Here is a 20,635-nt window from a genome sequence, read left to right on the forward strand (position 1 = left end):
AGAATGAACCAGACCGTAAAAAAAAAAATTAAAAAGAAAGAAAGAAAGGTGTCAATGTTCCTGTAGCCTTTCTGACCAGCGCTGAGAAAAGCAGCCTGCCCTGTTCAGCCTGCCTCACTTACTTTCACATCTGGTAAAAAAAAAAACGGTGGACTTCTCCAAGATAACCTGTGTACTGCAGACCTCCTGCAATCGCAGGGAGGAGTCATGATGCCTCATCATCGGTTCCACTTGTATGCGTAAATTATACCGCATGGCATGATCCCATCGTCACCAGGCGCATTGTAACTCAAAAGGCTAATGTTTCGTGGCTGCGCAGCGTTGAATTTATATGTTGTGTTCAATAGCCTGCATCATACTTCAGGAGGAGGACACGTCTTTGCTTTCTCAACCGCCATCACCTGCTAAAGAGGTGCAGTGCACTGTAGCGCAGTGTGAAGTGCGGTCAGGAGGTGGGCCGAGGTGTGAAAAGGAGTGTGTGCAGCTGGGTCACACCGCAAAGGGAAGCATGTGACCGTCTGTGCTCTTCAGCAATGAGGGGGGACGTCGCAGTGAGATCTGTTTTATGAATACGAGTCTGCAATCCAAAAGTGAGGGATGATTTTTTAAAAAGGTTAGAACAGACAACCCACGGGGAGGTCACCTGGGCACAGCAGTTACAATCGTCTAAACTATGGAATCAATGCTGTTCCTAGAAAGGTTGAGTGTTACACTGCTGCTACAACTCTGCCAAGCAGGTCAGCTTAGAAATTGGGTTCAGGGTTCAAAAATACTCATTGTTCAGAAATACAAATCATTCAGTAGGACCTGATTAAATAAAAAAATTGACTTTTACACATTACATGCCCGTCTACCTTAATATAATGATGGGCAGCATGTTTCTGTTAAGCCTCGTTTCAGTTTATAGGAAAATACAAAGTTATGTTGAACATTGTGTCGTAATGTGAGAAGTTACACCCTAACGCTATTTCAGAGAAGAAGAGGAAGTGCAGTCTGTTTTTTTTTTTTTTTTTGAAGGAGTACTGAAGGCAGAGAACAAGACACTCCGAACTTTGAACCAAGCTCACTTTCAGACCTTCGCTGTCAACCCCATGGATATGGAACCAGATACAACTGGCCGAGGTGTAATTCATATGGTCCTCATTAAAATTTAATTGCCTGCAACTTCAAATGAGACTTCTTGCACAACCTTGACCGTCTTGAGAAAAGATAAAAGTGTCACTTCCCCCAAGTAAAAGAAAAGCCTGACACTGTTTATCTTGTTGGTGTTGAAACATACAAACATTCATTGCGGTCATAAATTTAAACCATAGGGATCTAAGTTTAGCCGGAACTCTCTACAGAACAAAGTTTACTGTTCTTTCCATCCAATGATTAGTAAGATCTGTTAATGTTTAAACGAGGTGCCGATTTTATATTCCAGCAGCAGCAGCAGTATAGCGGAACTTGTTTTAACTTCTTCCTTCTTTAGCTTTTCAGATTCTGAGATCTTCCTTTTATGCAGCTGGTTTGTTTTTGAGAACATTGACACATACACCCCCCCCTCACAGAAAAAAAAAACTTCATGTCTGTCATTCACCAGAATCACCAGCAAACCTGCCAGAGCTTATTTTGTGAGATAGCACGAGATAGCCAGCTATCTGAATAAAAACCTTGCCTCACTACTGCCCCCCGATGGTGGCCTGTTTACTAGTGGTGCCGCAGAGAACAGTCCACAGGCTCTCTCCAGTGCATACCAAGGTGACTCATCAGCGCTATTTATCTTCCTCAGCATGCCTTCTCCTCTGGTAATAATCTAGGCTTCCCATGTTGAATTTGGCTCAATTTTTTTTTTACTTCAATTTAAAATAACAGTGTGTCTCCAAAAGAAAGCGACCCAATAAAAAGAAGGCAGTGGAAAAACTGAAGTTTATTTGAATGTGCTCGTGAATCAATGTTCTACAGACCTCTGGTCCCAAGACTCTTTCTTTACTGAGCCAAACGCACGTTGCAGGAAGCTTCGTGGCTCATTATAAAGTTGAGTACAATTCAGCATTAACACCCCTGGTTATAAATACAGTCTGAAACAGTTCTGGTACTTGTTTAGACAACTACAGGAATGCCCTTTTGGGGGCATGCTTGTATTTCTTTCATCTTCTATGAGTTGTATTTATAATAAAACACCATAATTAACATGTTTTACTATTATTAAAAATGGGCTACATGTATTAGAAAATATGTAAATTAGGAGCCATTTCAAGTGTGAACTCTGGTGCACATAACCCTAACCCATTCAGAGTTGAATAAAATCTAATATATATATATATATATATAGCATTTGCATCCAAATCATACAATTGCATCATGTAAATAAGCACTCCCAAATCTGAAATCCAGGAAGAAAACCACACATTGTATTAAAATACAACCAAAAACTGTACATAGATTTACTGCTGAACTGACATTCCTCGGTAATTGCCCTGCATTGTGTTTAGCAGCACTTGCATGGGACTGATGAGGAGAGGTAATGAACAGTGTTTGGGTTTTACCAAACATGACGCCCGAGGGCAATGTTTCATAGCAAAAATGTCTGTCCAAACGCTCACTGCACTGCCAAGCTTTTATGGGAAAACTAAAAATGGAATGAAAATGCCTTATCCAGAAGCAGCAAATGGAGAAAAAAAAAACTAACAAATGTGAATACAAGACAACTACTTGCATCATGTTTCCTTGGAAAGTTAGCATTCAGAGCTAGCCAACAGTCACCATATTTTTAAGGTGTCTCGCCCGAACCACGACTCTCGGGTCGATAGGGGGATTTCCGCGATACCACCTTAACAAACTCGCAGTGACTAAATCCAGAACTGTCCTCATGGCAGCAAATTACACACTGGCCCTGGACTGCGATACGAAACATCTGGCAGCTGTGCGTCTGCACACAGCGGCGGCGTATTAAAGAAGCCGGCGGCGCAGCTGAGAGGCCAGACGCTGGTTCGAGCCGCGACCCGCCAGGACGATGAACTCCCCAGCGCTCCTGCTACTGTGGGCACTGCCGCTGCTGGCCCCGGCGCTGGGCCAGCCCAACTTCATCCCGGACGAGCCCTGGGTCAACACGTACCGGCAGGGCTTCAACTTCCAGTGCGCGCACGGAGAGGCGCTGGTGGCCATCCGGAGCTACTTCAGCGCGGAGGAGGGATCGGACCGGCTGTGGACCTTCGAGTGCCAGCCCACCCCCCAGGGCCTGGGGCTGCCCACCGAGTGCTGGTGGGACGATATCAACCGCGCCGGGATGGAATGGTAAGGACACCACATTCTCCTCACCCCCTCCCCCCCCCTACAATGACATCTGAGGTGAGCATCCTCTGATGCTGTTTGACAAGCCAGATCCACTGAAGGCTACACTGAGAGAGCACAGTGACACTGAGGGGTACAAATGTTCCGGGGTGCTTCAAAAAGGGAGGGGGGGGGTTCCAAATAGGGGATGACTGGAGGCAAAGAATAAGGCTGGGTGTTGCCTGGGGAGACGTGGCATTCTGGGTGTTCTGTTATGTAAACTGATGTCCATTGGCTGTTCTTGTTAGCAGCTGCAGTTGGCACTAAGATGCAGGAGTCTAGTCTGTTAAAGTCAATTTACCTCAGGACAGCTGAAGGCTTTGAAGATGACAGAGATAAACCGAGACTTTTTGCCTGAAAAGCATAAGTGCACTACCTATGTTGGTTAAAAATATTTGAAATGAAAACACTGAGTTATTTCACAAAGTAAATCAGATCCCAGTCTTTCATACGTATGCATAAAATATGTAAAAGTACTCTTCTGTTGAAACACAACATAATAGTGAATGCACTGTTAAGAAATATAAACACGAGGGTGCCGCCCTCTTTGTGATGATAGTCCCAGAGAAAATAATAGTTCAGGAAGCTAGTCATTGACTGACTTTGATGTGAATTATAATATGAGCTGTGACTCAGATCAAAGCACAAAGAAGTACAGAAAAAAAAGACGCTTGAAAATAACAGTCATTATAAAATGAGATTGTAAAAGGTTATTTCTGCACCTTGAGACCTGGGTATTACTTTTACAACTAGTACAAATATAGCATCAATTGTTTGTTCCAATTAGAATAAATCAAGGTTGTAATAGGCGTGATTCACAGCAAATCACCGATGGCTTTTCAGATTATTCCTTCTACTACTAAAAGTGTTACAAGCACGACCAGTGGTACCACTACCTTTGAGTGCAGTGCAGTAATATATTTCAGCACTGTCAACAAATACAAACATTCTCGACAAACATAGAGTTATTTGTAATAAGTTACATGAAGTTATGCTGGGCCACACCATTATGTGGACTGGGCCAGTGGCCGTGGAACACGGAGATGCAGTAACATTTTGGAATAGGGGCTGTGTTGCAAAACACTTCACCTGGGGACCATGAATCACAGAGTCACAGCTGCGTCCGTTTGCCTCTCTCAGATTGTGGTTTTCGTGGATAGAAAAAACCGAATTGCACTGAGACGGTTTTTCAAATTTTCAAGATATTAACCCTTTAAGGTGTAAGATCACAAATATGTGATTAGAATGTTCTTAACTGAACATTCTAATGCTGATGTAACAGTGACCACTGGCAAATGAAAGCAATGGGGTTCTAGAACAATGACCTAGAATTTTGAGTGTTAATATGAGTCATGGTGGAAAAACATGCACCACTTCTGTTTTTTTGGTAAAATGCTTAAATCACTGATGTGAATATAGTTATGAAAATGATATTCAGTTGTCACACATTACAAAGCATGTGAGATGTCAGGAAATTTAATTTTGGCGATGTCATGTTTAATTTAAAATGAAAAACTGACAAATTTGAGATGAACAGAGAAAATGTAAAACGTTTTAAACTTCTACACAAACTGTCAGCACTGTTTAGAATGGTTGGAGATGAGAAAGGGGCCATAACATAATTTCTTCCTTGACAAATGTGTTTCGGATACTTGCTGAGAAGAGGATTGGGAAGGAGTCTTTCTTTTTATGACTGCATAAATTTAAAGGACCCGGACAGTTATTACATAAAGTTCATTTCTGTTCTGGAGATTTTTAGCATGTTGCCTCTAGTCTATGAAATTATAAGCACTAGAATTGTTTTCTAGAAATCTGTCCATCTATCCATCTGCAATCAATCTATCTATCTGTGGGTTTATAATTCATGTACCTCCTGCACATAAAGGCATTCAGAAATATGAGAAAGCAACCCACTCCTTCGTTCCCTCTCCCTCTCTCTCGTTCCCTCTCTCTCTCTCTCTTTCTCTCTCTCTCTCTCTCTCTCTCTCTAGTACATACTGCAACTGCCAGTCCGGCCAGTCTTCATTCTACATCTGCATTCTGCATTTGAGACAAAAAGCTTGAAAAAATGGCCAACCCCATTCCCAGTGTCCGCCATCTTGTTCAGACCTTCTCTTATTTAGATTAACAGACCTGTGCCACAAATCTTTTTCTTTCCCCATTACCTTTGACTAGGGCTCTTAAATTTTTTTATAAATACCCTGTGCGCTCTAACACTGGGCTGTACTGCAGTCTGCAATTCAAACACCCCAACCCGGGGTAAATTATTCACGTCAGTGTACTAGCTGGCTGATAGACCCTGGATGTCTGTAATGCATATGTGTAAAAAGAACCAGGGTTCTGGGTCTGGCCACTACATCCATCCGGGTGTGCCTTACAGAGCCTGGGGATGGAATTATCCCTCCTGTTCATGACGGGCACAGCTGTCCTGGCTGTGGTCTGTAATGTTTCACATATGGGTTTGGGTTTTTCTGTTCAGTTAATCCGGTCATCTTCAATTAATCTTCACAACTACTATACTGCACCCGACAGCTTTATGGCTAATGGATGTAAAAAAAAATAAAAAATAAAAAAAATAAAAAAAATTCTTGTGAGTATATTTTAAGCACCGCATTATACTACATCTCCCTATAAATATGTAACTATTCCTCCATAAATACAAAAAAAAAACACACACAAGGTAAAGCCACAGCTATAAAAGAACAGAAAATATAATGGAATTTCCCTTGCACACCCAAACCCAGGTAAACTGCTGTAAGATTGCATGAGATTTTTAAATGAAACTTGTAGTTTTGTGCAGGAAACCAGTTTTTTTTTCCCTCCACAAGAACCTAACCGGTTTCGCAGCATTGCAGACTAGACGCTCAGGAACGCAAATGCTACCGAATAAGAAAATTGCTTCGTTCATTTCAGTGGGAAAGCCTACAGGAGAGAAGCGCCGGTAAATATGGATGACATGCGGCAAACGATTGCGATTATTATTCAGGAGTGACACTTGCGCATGGGGAGGTCATAAAGCACAGAAAGGCACTGATCGTTGAAGCCGGCGAGATGGCAGGATTTAAAATACAAGCCCATCGGCCGCTGGGACACACCACCGCACTCGGGATTCTTCAGGATCCGAGGCCTAAGACTGGCAATTCATTTGCCGTCACACACTGACGTTCATAAATCGATGTGGTGAGGAAATGAGGGATGGAGTTTAGCTCAGACGCTGAAAGGTGCACTTTTCCCCCGTCTGCTTAAGTGAGATAGGGAAGATTTGTGTGCGGTTCCTCACCATACACAGGAACTCTGTACTGACTTACGGTATGAGGATGTGAAACCTGAATGTGCCTTCTAGGGGCTGTCTGCTTTCCACCATCTGCTTTTCATATTAACCATCATATATTTCTTCAAACGCATTTTTATTCATTTAGTTCACCCTGATTGTAATACTAACTTGATTTTCCTATCATCCATATCATAAAATGGCATTTTAACATTTTTGGGCATAAGGCTATATAGCCTTATACATTTTGCCATTTCCCAAAGAAACACATTATCCATCAGGTTTCTTCAAACACATTTTAATTCATTTATTTAACCGTGGTTTTAATATAAACATGATTTCCTATGCATCCGTATCAAAAAGTGGCATTTTAAAATTTGCACTTTTAGACTTAATATGTATGAGTGTGTGTATGTGTGTGTGTGTGTGTGTGTATGTGGCTGCTTATTCAATAGGTATTAACCTTGAAACCAAATAAACCTGTTCATACATACAGCAAAAATATTTGAAAACTAAACCCAGTGAAAAGACTTTCCTGTTTCCAAACCTCTGTTAGGTAAGGCCCAAGTCTGCCCAACGCTGTTCCTGGATATCTACAGTCCTGTAGTTCTTCATTTCAGCCCTAATTTGGCACACATGATTCCAGTAATTAGCAGCTGAAGCAGATCTCTGGCTGTTGCATGAGGTGTGTTTGGTTCGGGTTGGAGTGAGAACCCACAGGATGGTACATTTCCAGGAACAGGGTTAGACAGCCCTGCCAAACCCACAGGCGAACTGTCCTTTGAAACACAGTTCTATACGTTCATCCAACCAAACTCCTTCCCTGAGTTTATTTTCCTCATACTCCAGATGCCTTCCAAACATATCTGCTGGGAACAGCTTTGACCCTTCAGAGGATGACATGTTATTGTTTCCACATACAGGACAGGAACGTTCATCTGCCAAGGCATGTGTGCCCTGTTCAAACAGACCTGACACTGCGATTCATCTCCTAACATCAACAGCCTGCTAGTCTGAATGAGAGGACTGGTGACAGGCCCTAGCCTTTAAGTATTCTTCTGTGCGGCTCAACTTGTAAGCCAGGTTTCTTTGTCCATGCTCACGCTTGCCAAAGTGGTGCTAGTGCATGTGGACGGTCACTACCCTTACACTACCTCTGCAGCAGTGACACAACAAAAAAACCCTTTGAAGAGTAGGTTTTTTGGAATGCTATTTCAAAATTCTAAGTCAGTGTTCTAGAACTCCATTGCTTTCAATTACCAGTAGTGATTGTTGCATCAGAATTAGAACGTTCAGTTAAGAACATTCTAATCACACATTTGCGATCTTACATCTTAAAGGGTTAAATCGAAGTTAGTCTCTCAAAGTGGAAAAAAAAAACATAGCTTATATTTTAGATGTCTATTTGGGCAACCAAATATTTTCTGAACCCATCCAGGTACAAAGCTATGCTAAGTGGACTCAAACCTGCAACCTTCTATGCAGATCACTAGCTGCAAAACCTTGACGAAAAGAAAGGCAACACGTCACTTCATTCCTAGCATGGAGGAACATCACAGTGTCTCATCATATAAAACAACAGGAAAAGAGCCGAGCCTAGATTAGTTTTTACCTCCTGGGGCTGCAACGTACGATGTACGCAAGTGCCGCTAAGGTCATTACTACACAAAACACAGGTCCTATATGGGATACAAGCAACAGCATTGTTGTTCTTGTTGCCTAAGCGCACGGTCACAGATGTGATGAGCGAATCTTTAGGTATGCAAAGCAGGCCGGCAGCAGCAGCAGCCGTTTGAGAGTAAATGGCCTGGCCTCTTAATGCGATGCAGACCTGTGCCGTGGGTGAGCGTATACACTCCATTCCCATGATCTACTGATATCAAATTTTCCACCCGCTGCTCTCCGCAGGGTCAGCCAGTAGTCACTCCGCGCCAGCGCTCAAACTCCTTCTTTTTAACATACACGTTCAAGTTCTCCGCAACGTACAACAAGGCAGGACATTAAAATGGATGGGGCTTTTGGTCACGAAGAACCGTTTTCGCTGTTTGTACAAGGAGAAGCGTGCCAGCGAACAGGCGGACAGAGCTCAGGAGGAAACCGCAAACAGCAGAAAGCCTCGATGGAATCTTGGCTTGTTTCACTATGAGCTACGCAAGCCAGCAGTCCGCTCTGCTGTTCGTCCCACGGCTTGTGCAAGATCATCAGAGACGTCATTTTTTAACACCTCAGTTATTTTAGCCTCTCATTTCTCAGGAAAGAAATTTCAATTATGGCATTTCAATTATTGCCGAATACCATACTCTAGTCCTTTGGTCAAATCGTACGCTCCCATGAAGGCAATATACATTTTTAAAATGTTCATAAATTCCCAGACTTATACGACTACGTGTAAAACATTAGCGGCCAGCTGAGTAAATCACACCACAAGCTGCTTTGTGTTCCCCAGACCGGAGCATTACCTCAGTGAAGTGGCAGCTTAACTGAAATCACATGTTTTGAGTCAATCGGTGGGTATTTGAGGGGAGCCCTTTGGAGTGGCTGTGGAACCCGGATGGTGGGTCGGTCCTGTCGGTTCCAGCGATTGGGGCTGTCACTTTAAACGTGATAGCAATGCGATCACGTGATCGATTGAGCCCACTGGAATTCTGAGTCCCTTCCATGGGTGCTGACGAGGAGACGCCTCCTGGTTTTTTTTTTTTGAGAGGCTGACCGGAGCTGCTCCAGACCCAGTCTCTTTCTGCAAGAACTACTGATGTCATACTGTGTCTCACTGTCTCATGGTCTGATACCCCCCCCTCCCCACCCTCTCCCACAGTGTTCTGATAAATGAGTCCTCCATCTTGGCTCAATTCTCTATCCAGTCAGACCACGAGAGGCCTCCAGCTAGAGTCTGCGGTTACCTTGGCGATCCAACGTTACAACTGTCACCTCCCCTTTCCTGAGGATTTTGAAACTTTTTCGTGTTTTTGCCCGGTTTGGCAAATGTTTCCTTTTGAAATTACGACCAAGCTACAGTCTCATAATACCCTGTTAGAACAGTTTAACTTGCACTTATTTAGGGGCAAACCTCACTTCTCGCTTGAACAGTAAACAGAAATCTGAAAAATGCTAATTCAAATTGGCCCTATGAAATGTATTACTCAAAACAGTGACAGATGGAGTGACATGCACTGCGTGTAACGAGTATAATGGTGACTAATAGATAAAGTATAACAGTTCAACTGAATCCGTACATGTGCAAAATGCTTTTTAGTTGATACAGGACTAATTAGGACGGAGTGTGGCACAGTGGGTAAGGAACTGGGCTTGTAACCGAAAGGTCGCCGGTTCGATTCCCGGGTAAGGACACTGCCGTTGTACCCTTGAGCAAGGTACTTAACCTGCATTGCTTCAGTATATATATCCAGCTGTATAAATGGATACAATGTAAAAAGTTGTGTAAGTCGCTCTGGATAAGAGCGTCTGCTAAATGCCTGTAATGTAATTCAATGTGCACTGCTTAATGCTTAGCCATTGAGGTCATACTTTAAACTCTATCTGGCACTCTCACTGAGAAAGACCACTGTAATAGAGAAAACAGGGGAAAAAAGAGCAGGACATTTTTTGTAAAGCAGTGAAAAGAAAAAAAAGGCTTTTTTGGTTGGTTTGTGCCCCGAGCATTTGCAAATGAGAAATACAGTCAAATGTGAACTGTGTTTGACCTTGAGTACAGAGCGAGGGAGGCTGGTTCACTGTGCATATATAAGCAGAGCGTGTCACATTAAAATAAGCCATTAAGACTGCGTTCGTACCGGGGGCAGGAAAATATGAAATAGTTCACAAGGGGGCGGGGGGGGGGGGGGCACACCTCAATCTGATAATCAAGTATTGCTGACACAAGCATTACTGTTATCAGGAAGGTCGTTTTACTTTGCAGTTTGGGTAAAATAAATAAATAACTAAAAATGGAACAAAACAACAAAAAAAAAACATAAAACTGACCACCTTGAAGTGGCACCACTGTTTTAATCAGCAGCTGCAATAATCTGCCACCCAGAGCGATGACCGGGGATCACCCTTCACACACAGGCTGCACAGAGCTGATAGCATCAGGACTGTGGCACGGCCAACCGCTTTGACGGATCATAAAACAAGATGGACCCACAACAAACGCAGAATTTTTCATTCGAACGCATAGAATGCACACAGCACCCAACTCCTGCAGAGCCACGTCACTGTCAGTCTGCGGGATGCAGCTAAGGAATCTCTCCATGCAGCCCCCTAATTTCCATTACATTACATTACGCTACATTGCATTACATTACATTACGCTACATTGCATTACACTACATTGCATTACATTACATTACGCTACATTGCATTACATTACATTACGCTACATTACATTACGCTACATTACACTACATTGCATTACATTACATTACGCTACATTACGTTGTGCTACATTACGTTACGCTACATTACAATACAGGCGTGTGGCAGAAGACTTACAAAAAGACATTGTAAGAAGAACTTAAAATGACGCTGGCATTGACTGCCTGAATCAATCCTGCCTGATTTTAATTGCCAGCAGTTAAACCACTACAATCAGAAGATCAGGTCATCTCAGAGCACCCCCCCCCTCCAATTTCTCATTGGCACAGAATGTCAGAAGAGTAGTAGTCAGATGAATGAATGGACAGACTGATATTTGGGTCTGAGTGCAGAAGCTGATTACTGCAGCTGATTACTGCAGCATTTGGCAATGCCCTGCATTTGGTGACCCTCCCATGGATAGGGGTGCATACCAAATCTAACTGTGATAAAGCTTTAAAAAAAAAAAAAAGACATCACATGAGTGCTGGTCATTTGCTGATTATGTCACAGATATCACCATGGCAACAACAATGTTCTTTTTTTTTGCAGGACTTCAACATGCACTAACAACGGGCTGGTGGCTGGGGTTCAGAGCCAGTACTTCAACTCAGTGCTGGACCGGGAGTGGCAGTTCTACTGCTGCCGATACAGCCGCAGGTGTCCCTACTCCTGCTGGTATGTCTCCGCCCCCCTGACACGCTTCCGCCACCCTGACATGTCTCCTCCCCCTGACATGTCTCCTCCCCCTGACATGTCTCCTCCCCCTGACATGTCTCCGGCCCCGGACAGCCTCGGTGGGAGATGACCTCTGTCAGCTCGTGGAGCACAACTCCTGTGTTTATACTGCAAATAAACCCTGCATTACTCCACTGTCCCAAGTGTACAGTAAACGCATTATAAGTGCAAATACTGTATACTGTTGATATCATACAAAATGTCCTATTTTTAGTCAATTCTTCACACAAAATTACATTTATAATTCAATTCTCTTATACTGTATATGTGTTATAACTGAGCAAAAAAGACACCATGTAAAAAAACCGTGATGTTGCCATGAAGACAAAACTTTTTGTTGAGATACAAGTTTTTGTTCAGCGAATGATGCCCGTCTCTCCCACGCACAGGAAGACTATGGATGTTCCCCAGTACTACAGGGAAGAGGGGGAGATGGTCATCCCCAGCTATGGCTACTTCATCAGAGGGGCACAGACCACCTTCAGCGGAGTGCTCAGGTCAGCCGTGTTCTCGCGTAACCATGGAGACGGGGTTAAAGGTGCAGCGCGTTCTGAATGTGCGCTGTCACCTCTGCGGGGAAGGACACAACGTCCTTCACCTCACCACAGCGGGTTCGGGACAGTCTGAGCAGGAATAGGAGGAATGGAGTTTTAAGACAGGAGCTCTGTATTTATTAAACAACTAATTGCTTTCCACCTCATCCGTGGTTTGGCTTCATGTTTCCTGCATGGAAATCCGATCTATGCAAGAACCCTGTGATATACACAGTTACGCACAATTTGCACCGTACACACCTGCCCAGTTCCGTACCCACCATACCGATCCGACTCACCGCATGAACTTGCCTGAAGGAACCCAGATTAGTGCCACGACTAGTCCAGTAATGTACTAAAATAAGATCCTAATTCCCCAATATTAGCTGACAAAATCAAGCTGGAAATCTATTGATGTGTCACTGCCTGCTTTATTCAACATTCATATATAATCACGATCACTCTTCTTAATCATGTAGAGGTGACGTGATTTTAGCTTTCATTCAATGGAAATTCCCCATTGTTGTGACAACCCCATTGGAAACTGCAGCAGTGCTTTCTTATTGACTGACGGAGTGTACTAAACAACATACAACCTTTACATATCAGCGTTCACAGATCAACCCCTAATGACAAATATGTTTCTGTCTTTTCCTTTCCTGCAGGGATCGACAGTGGAAGTACATCTTATGCAGGATGACAGACTTCGACTGCGAATTTGTAAACCACTAAGGCCCATGTATGGATTTGTAAGATCACTCATAGCTTAGCAGTAACGATGGTTTGTGTGTGCATGCAAAAATGTGTCTATACATCTGTCTTTGTCCTTAATTTACTTTTAACCTCAGCTTAGTGTTTTATGTTCCATGAGCTACACCATTAATGGGCAACTTAATTGTCTGTCTTACTTTTCTGCAGTTTTATCAGTCTGGCAGTGCTTAATCAGTGCTCATATCGATCAGTGATTCTCAGTACTTGAAGCGATATCTTCTTCTACCATTACATTACGGGCTTTTAGCAAACACTTGTATTTAGAGCAACTTATACAATTTAAATTAGTAACCATTTAAAATAGCTGGATATGCACTGAATCAATTCAGGTGAAGTACCTTGCTCAAAAGTACAACGGCAGTGCCCTACCCGGTAATCAAACCTGCAACCTGATAGTAACCCCATGTACTCTCAACAGAGGCAGGCTTCATTTGGATCCATTATTGAAAAGATCATAGTGAAATTTTTCCAGGGCAATATAAAAATTTTTTTTTAGATCATATGGATAGATTCATACTACATTACTACACTGTGCAATACCTCTTCACATAGGTTCACATAAGGAAACAGGCTGTTATTGTAGTTTCAAATTAGAATTCCCCTATCAGATATACATAAAACCAGAAAAATACTGAATCTGAATCATAAAGGTTGAAAAGGCTCATAACTTAGCTGAAAGTAATATATCAAAGAAGTCACAGGAGAAGAGCTGAGATGATTGAGAGAGACTCCCGCAGGAACAGCAAAAGTAAGACCAGCTGCTCAGGATACAGTGAGATGACTTGCATAATGCAAAAGCCTTCAAAGTCTTAAACTGCAAAATGTGCTTAAGGTGCTTTCTCTGATTCAAGAACTGAAAGCAAGGCTTGCGTTAATCCGTCTGTAAATCAGAAAAGCTTTTTAGCTTGGTCCAATGTGTAGCATCAATGCACTTATGGGCATTTATTAAAAAAAAAAAAATAAAAAAAAAAAAAAATAAAAAAATAATTTTTAAAGAACATTTTAAAATATAATACTTGACTAGTAAAACGAAGGAGTGACCTGTTGATGGAGAGATTAACATCATTTAGCCTGTTGCAAAAACATGTCATTTGTAAAGTGTGTGTGCTTTAAAGGTCAGTTCATTGCAGCAATGTACATGAAACTGATACGCTGCTTGAAAATTAAAAGAAAAATTAGTACATAACAAATGACTCTAATCTAATCTAATCTGGCACAAAAAGTCATTTGTCCTATATTTTAAAGAGGAAGTAGATGCCTCAGTCGGGACAATCACAGGAAGTACTGATGGCAGAGTATGCTTTCGGGGGGGGATGACCAGGATTTCCTGGTTTTCTGCTCACTTAAGAAGTAATGTTAAAAAGTTAGAGCCACTTATTTCATGATGGTTAAATGTATCTTGTTCACAGTTACCCAATACAGGGACGCAAATCGCTACGAAGCCCAATAGGCTGGGAGGACTCACCGATATTCAAGCGAGTGTCAGTTACGGTGTCGAGTGTACAGAGGCGATTCCAAGGGACTGGGGGGGGGGGGTGGGGGGCTAGACAGAATCTCCCATGGGGCCCTTCTAATGACCGATTGATTTCAACCGTCATCATTTTACCCAGAATTCCTGAAGCTCAGCCCTTTGGGGGCGGGGGGGGGGGGCGCCCCAATGGTCAGGGCCTCAGTCAGAAGCCGGCCTCATGAGATTAGCTTCTGCGAGTCTGCAGAGTGTGTCATTTAAAAAATGAAAATGACACGGGCCAGTGCCAGAGCCGTGGCAGGGATGAGACCCGCATAAATATCAGGGCGGAAGCGCACGGCCTTGTGGGACGCATCCGGTTTCGCAACGAGCCCCGAGTAATCGACTTTGTCCCAGCTGCCGCTGCTTTGAAGCCAGATCCCATCAAACAGAACCTGAAAAGGTCGCCCCGCACAACCTTTTCACATATTAACCATGTGACACCATGCCTCGCTTCCGAAATATGACTTGACAATAGTCAGGTTACATAATGCAGCAGCCTGTGCTACTTATGCTCATGGGGGTTTGGGGAAGTGGCGAAGGACTGTGCTTTTAATCAGAGCCTTACATCACATCCCATGAAACAAAAACAACAAAAAAAAAAAACTAAGCATACGTGACATACAATTAAAATTTTTGTCAAGTATGCTTAGTATACTATTGAAAAAATAGTATGCTGAAGTATACTATTTTATACCTACGAATAGTATACTTCAGCATACTATTTTTTCACGAGATTACAGACTACAGGTCTGATTCCAGGGCAGGGCACTAACAGCATGAGTACATTATGGGTATATTAAAAGCATGTCGTAAAATGAAATGTATCATTATTATTAATGTGCTACCATTTAGCAAGGTGCAAACTGCATTTTTGAGTATCCATCTGTTTATTATATATACAAAGTAAAAGCTATGTATGATAATGGCAGCCATACAATAAAGAAATTTCTACGTGGCCATGTTGTGTCGTTTGCAGTTGATACCCTGTGGCAACTTTGATTCTGGACCACTTCCTTTTTTAAGTGTCATAAAGCTATGAATGGTTTTATGGAACAAACTTCTTAATACATTCATCCAAGGATGAACAATGAGTACAGATATTTGTGTGAGTGCTTACTCAGTTAATTAAACAAAATGGTTTCTGCTAACCCAGCCACCAATGGTCAGCCGTGGGAAGCAGTCCCCTCTCTAGAGTTCTCTCCACATTGAGCTCCACAACAGATCCTAAACAAGCCCGCATTCCCTATGTAGCCTGCCTTAGTATTGTCTCTGACCACGCCTCTATCCTCTAATCCCCCCACTAGTCCATGTCATAGGCCAGGGTGGGCAATTGTGGCCCTGGAGGGCCAGTGCGTACGCAGGTTCTTGTTTCCACCAGTTGCCCTGGATAAATGAGCTAACCGGCTGTACACACCAACACCGGTTCAATCGTAGATTAAACCACAGTAAAACATTTTAAATTGGGATGTGAGGACAGCCTTCGGCTAGAATTCACGCGCTTGCCAAGAAATGTAGCAAAAATGTCAGATGGTATAAATGCTAGGTCTAAGCAAAAGATTAAGGCCAGAAGTTTGGCATGAAATCCAGAAACTGATACGGCCCACCTCTGTCATAGATTACGATAATACCTTCTCACCCACACAGCCAGGCAGTTCTTCTTTACGCAGATGGCCAGGCAGGTACATCATGGTACATTTCTCCACCAATTCTACTCCCACCCGAGAATGCTGCGGGTCTTTTCAACTGCTGCACTGAATACTGAACATCTTATCACTGGCCCGCCTGACAAGAGAATTATTCTGCCTCATATATACAGCAAGCCTGCCTCATTCCATGAAAGCCATACATTGCATAAACAATACAATAATGTTCCAGTGGTGAGGAAGATCTGTCAGAAGGCCTGTTCATGCAGCCAGTGTGACGGCAGGCATTGGACTGTAAGCTTAAAGACTTACCCATTTCTGCGCAATGCATTTTTGCAAATAACAACCTTAACAGGAAAACAAAAATAAAAACTGCCTGAAGACTTTGAATGAGATTAGCTTAATTCAGCGAATTTAGGGGCCTTATAAGGTTAACTGAGATTATACAGAATGCTGCAAAATGACCACTGACACTTGTCAAACACTTGGGAATACTTGCATAATGTCATTTTACAAGACATTAATTTAATGAACGCTACATGAATGTGCTACACAAGTCCATCAAAACAGATGCTGATTTATACTGGGGAAAAAGTACAGTAACTGTCCAAAAAGGGAAAGAAGAGAAGACAGTAAAGCACATGTGATATGTATGAGATCTGGGGCACACCTGCCTCTGTTTAAGCTCTTAGAAAAGAGGCCCCCAGCAAGAAGAGTCTATGAACAGGAATCATCTGCTGAGAGAGTGTATTGGCAGTTCAGGCATCAATTTCCCACATCATTAAGTGGAAGTTCAGTCACTGTCACTCTGACTGTACACTTACTCACACAAGGAGACACACTGTGTAAATGGAATCTACTTTAAGTCATAACAAAAAAAGAAAAAAAAATGGATCCCTTCATATAAAAAGCGTACGTGCGATCAAGCTGAAGGCTTGTTTCCGATTAGTTCACGAACTGGTGGAATTGCAAATTAAGATTTTACGAATTAAAAAAAGAAAGAAGAAAAGTTTAAGAGAGAAACCACGGTGACAGTTAGCCGGGGTATCCCGGAGCCCCCTGTGCCGGTAACGACTCCATCCCCTGGCCCCGGGCCAGCGGCTCTCCCCGCTGTTTATTTACGGACGCTGTTCTGCCGGCGGCACGGAGCCAAACATATCACAGGGCCGGGGGGGGGAGCGGTCCCCCGGGGGCCCCTCTGTACCGCGCGATGCGGGACACCGCGGGGGCCACGGCGGAGCGAGGCCGGACCTCACCGGGACGAGGAACGAGGGGGGGGGGGCGGAGGGAGGCGGGGCTCAGAAGTCAGAAGGTCACTTCCTCTCACGCTGTTTGGCCCTTTTCATTTCCCCCCGTTCGGCCCGTCTGCTATAATTACAAGGGGGGGGGGGGGGGGGGCAGACGCTGAAGGGGCCGGAGTCGCGGTGCTGCCCAAACGCGGGGTGGCGGTGACCTGCGGCCTGGCGCACGCACCGCGGAACCGCCCGCCACGGTCTCAACTCGGGAAAACCGGCCGCCAGCCGCGCGTAAAATCACGGGACAGACAGCGCCGTGACCGAAGGTGACTATTTCAGGAAAGGAGCAGGTGACGGTGACTGTGATGTGTGATTTAAAAAAAAATAATAATTTACTCGGCCGCACAAAATCAGTTGGAATCGGGACTACTTGAAACAAGGAAAGCTGAGCTGTGCCTGATATTTTTCAGTTGAAACACTGCAAGATGTTCGTTTTGAATGAGTTGTTCCATTAGTGTCTAGCAGTAACGTTAGGTGAACAAAAATGCAATGAGCAACCACGGGCGCAGATGCCTTATAGTTGTTCAAATTCAAAAGACATGAAATAGCAACTTTTTGGTTGTAAATCTGCAAGGATTTTTTTACTGTCACATGGACAGAAAAGTCACCTGTCTATAGGGTTTTACTCAGCTAAACATAGAACGCCAAGACAGTAAGCAAACAGCATGCATCATTACCAGTGGTTAAAAGGGAGAACACAGACTGAGCTATGGGTGAGATAAACAGGATACTTCAAAGTCTAATTGGGGATTAAAGCAGTGGTTTGGGAATAAAGACCTAATAAGTCTCCCATGTACAGGTCCCATACCGTAATACCTCATTAGAAGCAGATTAAGTGATTAGTCATGGGCTGCCACAAACCAAGCTTGTTTTTTGAAGGCCTGCAGCACCACTGTGTCTATAAGCGCATTCATACCGTGCCACTATTTAATTGTGCATGCGTGTGTGTGTGTGCGTGAGAGTTAGTGAGTGAGTGTGTGTGTGTATGTGAGAGAGTGAGTGTGTGTGTGTGTGTGTGCGTGAGAGCGAGTTAGTGTGTGTGTGCGTGAGAGTGAGTGTGTGTGTGTGAGAGAGTGTGAGTGTGTGTGTGTGTGTGTGTGTGTGTGTGAGAGAGAGAGTGAGTGTGTGTGTGTGTGTGTGTGTGTATGTGTGAGAAAGAGAGAGAATGCCTGTGGTTTGAACCTGTTCTCTCCAGTCAGAACAAGCTTCGAGAGGCAACTGGGAAAACAGCAGTGAACACCCCTTACAGGGGGTGACCCTCAAAAGGGCAGTTGTGGGGAACTCGGACACATAACCTGTTTATTTAAGGAGTCTCCAAGATCCGGCAGAACAGCTGCACAGCCTGCTGTCTTACAACCAGTGCAGACCATGTGTGTGTTTGACTGTGTGTGAGTGTGAGAGAGAGAGAGAGACTGTGTGTGTGTGCGTGTGTGTGTGAGAGAGAGACACTGTGTGACTGTGTGTGTGTGAGTGTGTGTGTGTACGGAGAGAGAGAGAGGGAGAGAGTAATAGGACAAGGCTGAGTCTCTATAATTTAGACTGACTCAGTGACATGGGAGAGTAAAGCTGAATAATTTAAAGGAAAACAGCCTTAATGAAGTCAACGTTCACATCTCCCCTCGCATAGGGAGAGAGAGTACATGCTTACGTGTACACTACTAATTATTTTCTATGCGGAAATAAATGCTACATTTCATTTACACTGTTAAAAATCAGCAATCGAACCAATTGCATAACAAAATGTTTTCATTTACTAATGTTTCTTATTTGTGCACTAAAAAATATGGAAATGACACTGACTTCAAAAAAGCTGTCTTAGCTCTCATTTGAACCCTTTAAAGAATGGTTTTTGTGGAATGTTTTTTTAAAATATTTTATCAGTGTTCTAGAACTCCAGTGCTTTCATTTGCCAGTAGTGATGGTTAATTCAGCCTCAGAATGTTCAGTTAAGAGCATTCCAATAAAATACAAGTGATCCGACACCTTCAAGGGTAAACATAAAATGTCAGGTGGCCTGATCACCTCAGGCTGTTTGCATGGTTGCCTGGACAACATCACTCTGTTTAGACAACACAACTCCCTCATTGCTCCCTCCGTGACATCAGAGGTAAGATCTAGGAAGTGGTTCCCCTCCCCCTACTCAGTGGAACTAATGTGCAAACCATATACAAGCCATACAGCGTATACAGGAATGTTATGTATACATGCTATAATATAAACGTGCTACGGTGAGATGAGGAGGGTCACAGGATCTGAACATACAGAAAATACAGAACATGCAAGTGAGAATGTGGAACTCTGAGTGCGGCACAGAATAATTCAGACAAACATCTGACATGCACTGCACCCATCTTTTCAATCTACTAATCATCTGCTCAGAAGCAACGTGCAGCACTTTGATTCAGACGTCTATCCATATCCAACCTGCGTTTTGTAGCTGTTCCAATGACAATGATATGCACTTTTGTATGTCGCTTTGGATAAAAGTGTCTTTTAAATAAATGTAATGTAATGTAATCCCCCCCCCCTCTCCCCCATCTGAGAGGTGTTCAGTGTTCAGTGTTCAGTCTTCCACTGCCCACTGTTTACAGCTCTTCCGATTGGGAGTTCTTATTACTTCTCATTATTCTGCGCTACGAAAGGAGCCCAACAGTGAACAGGTCATTAGCGCTGGTCCAGGCAAGCGGCCAGCCTAAACTCACTGCCCTTCCCCTCGAACCCCATCCCACCCCACCCTCGACATCTGCCATGGTACGTTCTGCCCTCCAATGACCTTCATTCCTGGGAACAATTATGGAGGTCACACCAACCAGCGTGCACAGAGGTCAAGAGAATGCATGTGCTTCTTTCAGGTCCTCCTTCAAGTAACAGTTTATGGTACAAAAAAAAAACTAAATGACCTTGAAGATGACCTTAACCATGTGAGTAAATTCTTGAAGGTGAGCCATGCTGTGTACTGTAACAGAGAATTTGAGTGATTTTTGAGATTAACTGCAACCGGGGCGTGCCCACATGAGTGCCACGGAACAGCTTCACAGAGGCATGCTTATCACTTTAATCTTCCCTTTCGCTCAGATATATCCATTCCCAATTCCCTCATAAGTTTTCTTTAATTTCACATCAAAAACAGTACTGAAGCTAATTAAAGCTTAGTGCCCTCATGTACAGAATTCAGTTTTGAATTCCGTTTTGTGTTCTCCTTAGGTTAT

The 20,635-nt window shown here is 43.4% G+C and overlaps 1 protein-coding gene across 1 annotated transcript; it reads left to right on the forward strand.

The window, feature by feature from the left end:
- The first annotated feature begins 2,789 nt into the window (after positions 1 to 2,789).
- On the forward strand, positions 2,790 to 13,925 carry dpt (dermatopontin). Its single transcript, XM_035394813.1, has 4 exons — positions 2,790 to 3,276; positions 11,489 to 11,614; positions 12,064 to 12,171; positions 12,873 to 13,925. The coding sequence occupies exons 1-4, from the start codon at positions 2,996 to 2,998 to the stop codon at positions 12,937 to 12,939; spliced, it is 582 nt and encodes a 193-aa protein (XP_035250704.1). The 5' UTR covers positions 2,790 to 2,995; the 3' UTR covers positions 12,940 to 13,925.
- The last annotated feature ends 6,710 nt before the right edge of the window (positions 13,926 to 20,635 follow it).

This window comes from Anguilla anguilla, chromosome 15, assembly GCF_013347855.1.
Source record: "Anguilla anguilla isolate fAngAng1 chromosome 15, fAngAng1.pri, whole genome shotgun sequence".
NCBI lineage: Eukaryota > Metazoa > Chordata > Actinopteri > Anguilliformes > Anguillidae > Anguilla > Anguilla anguilla.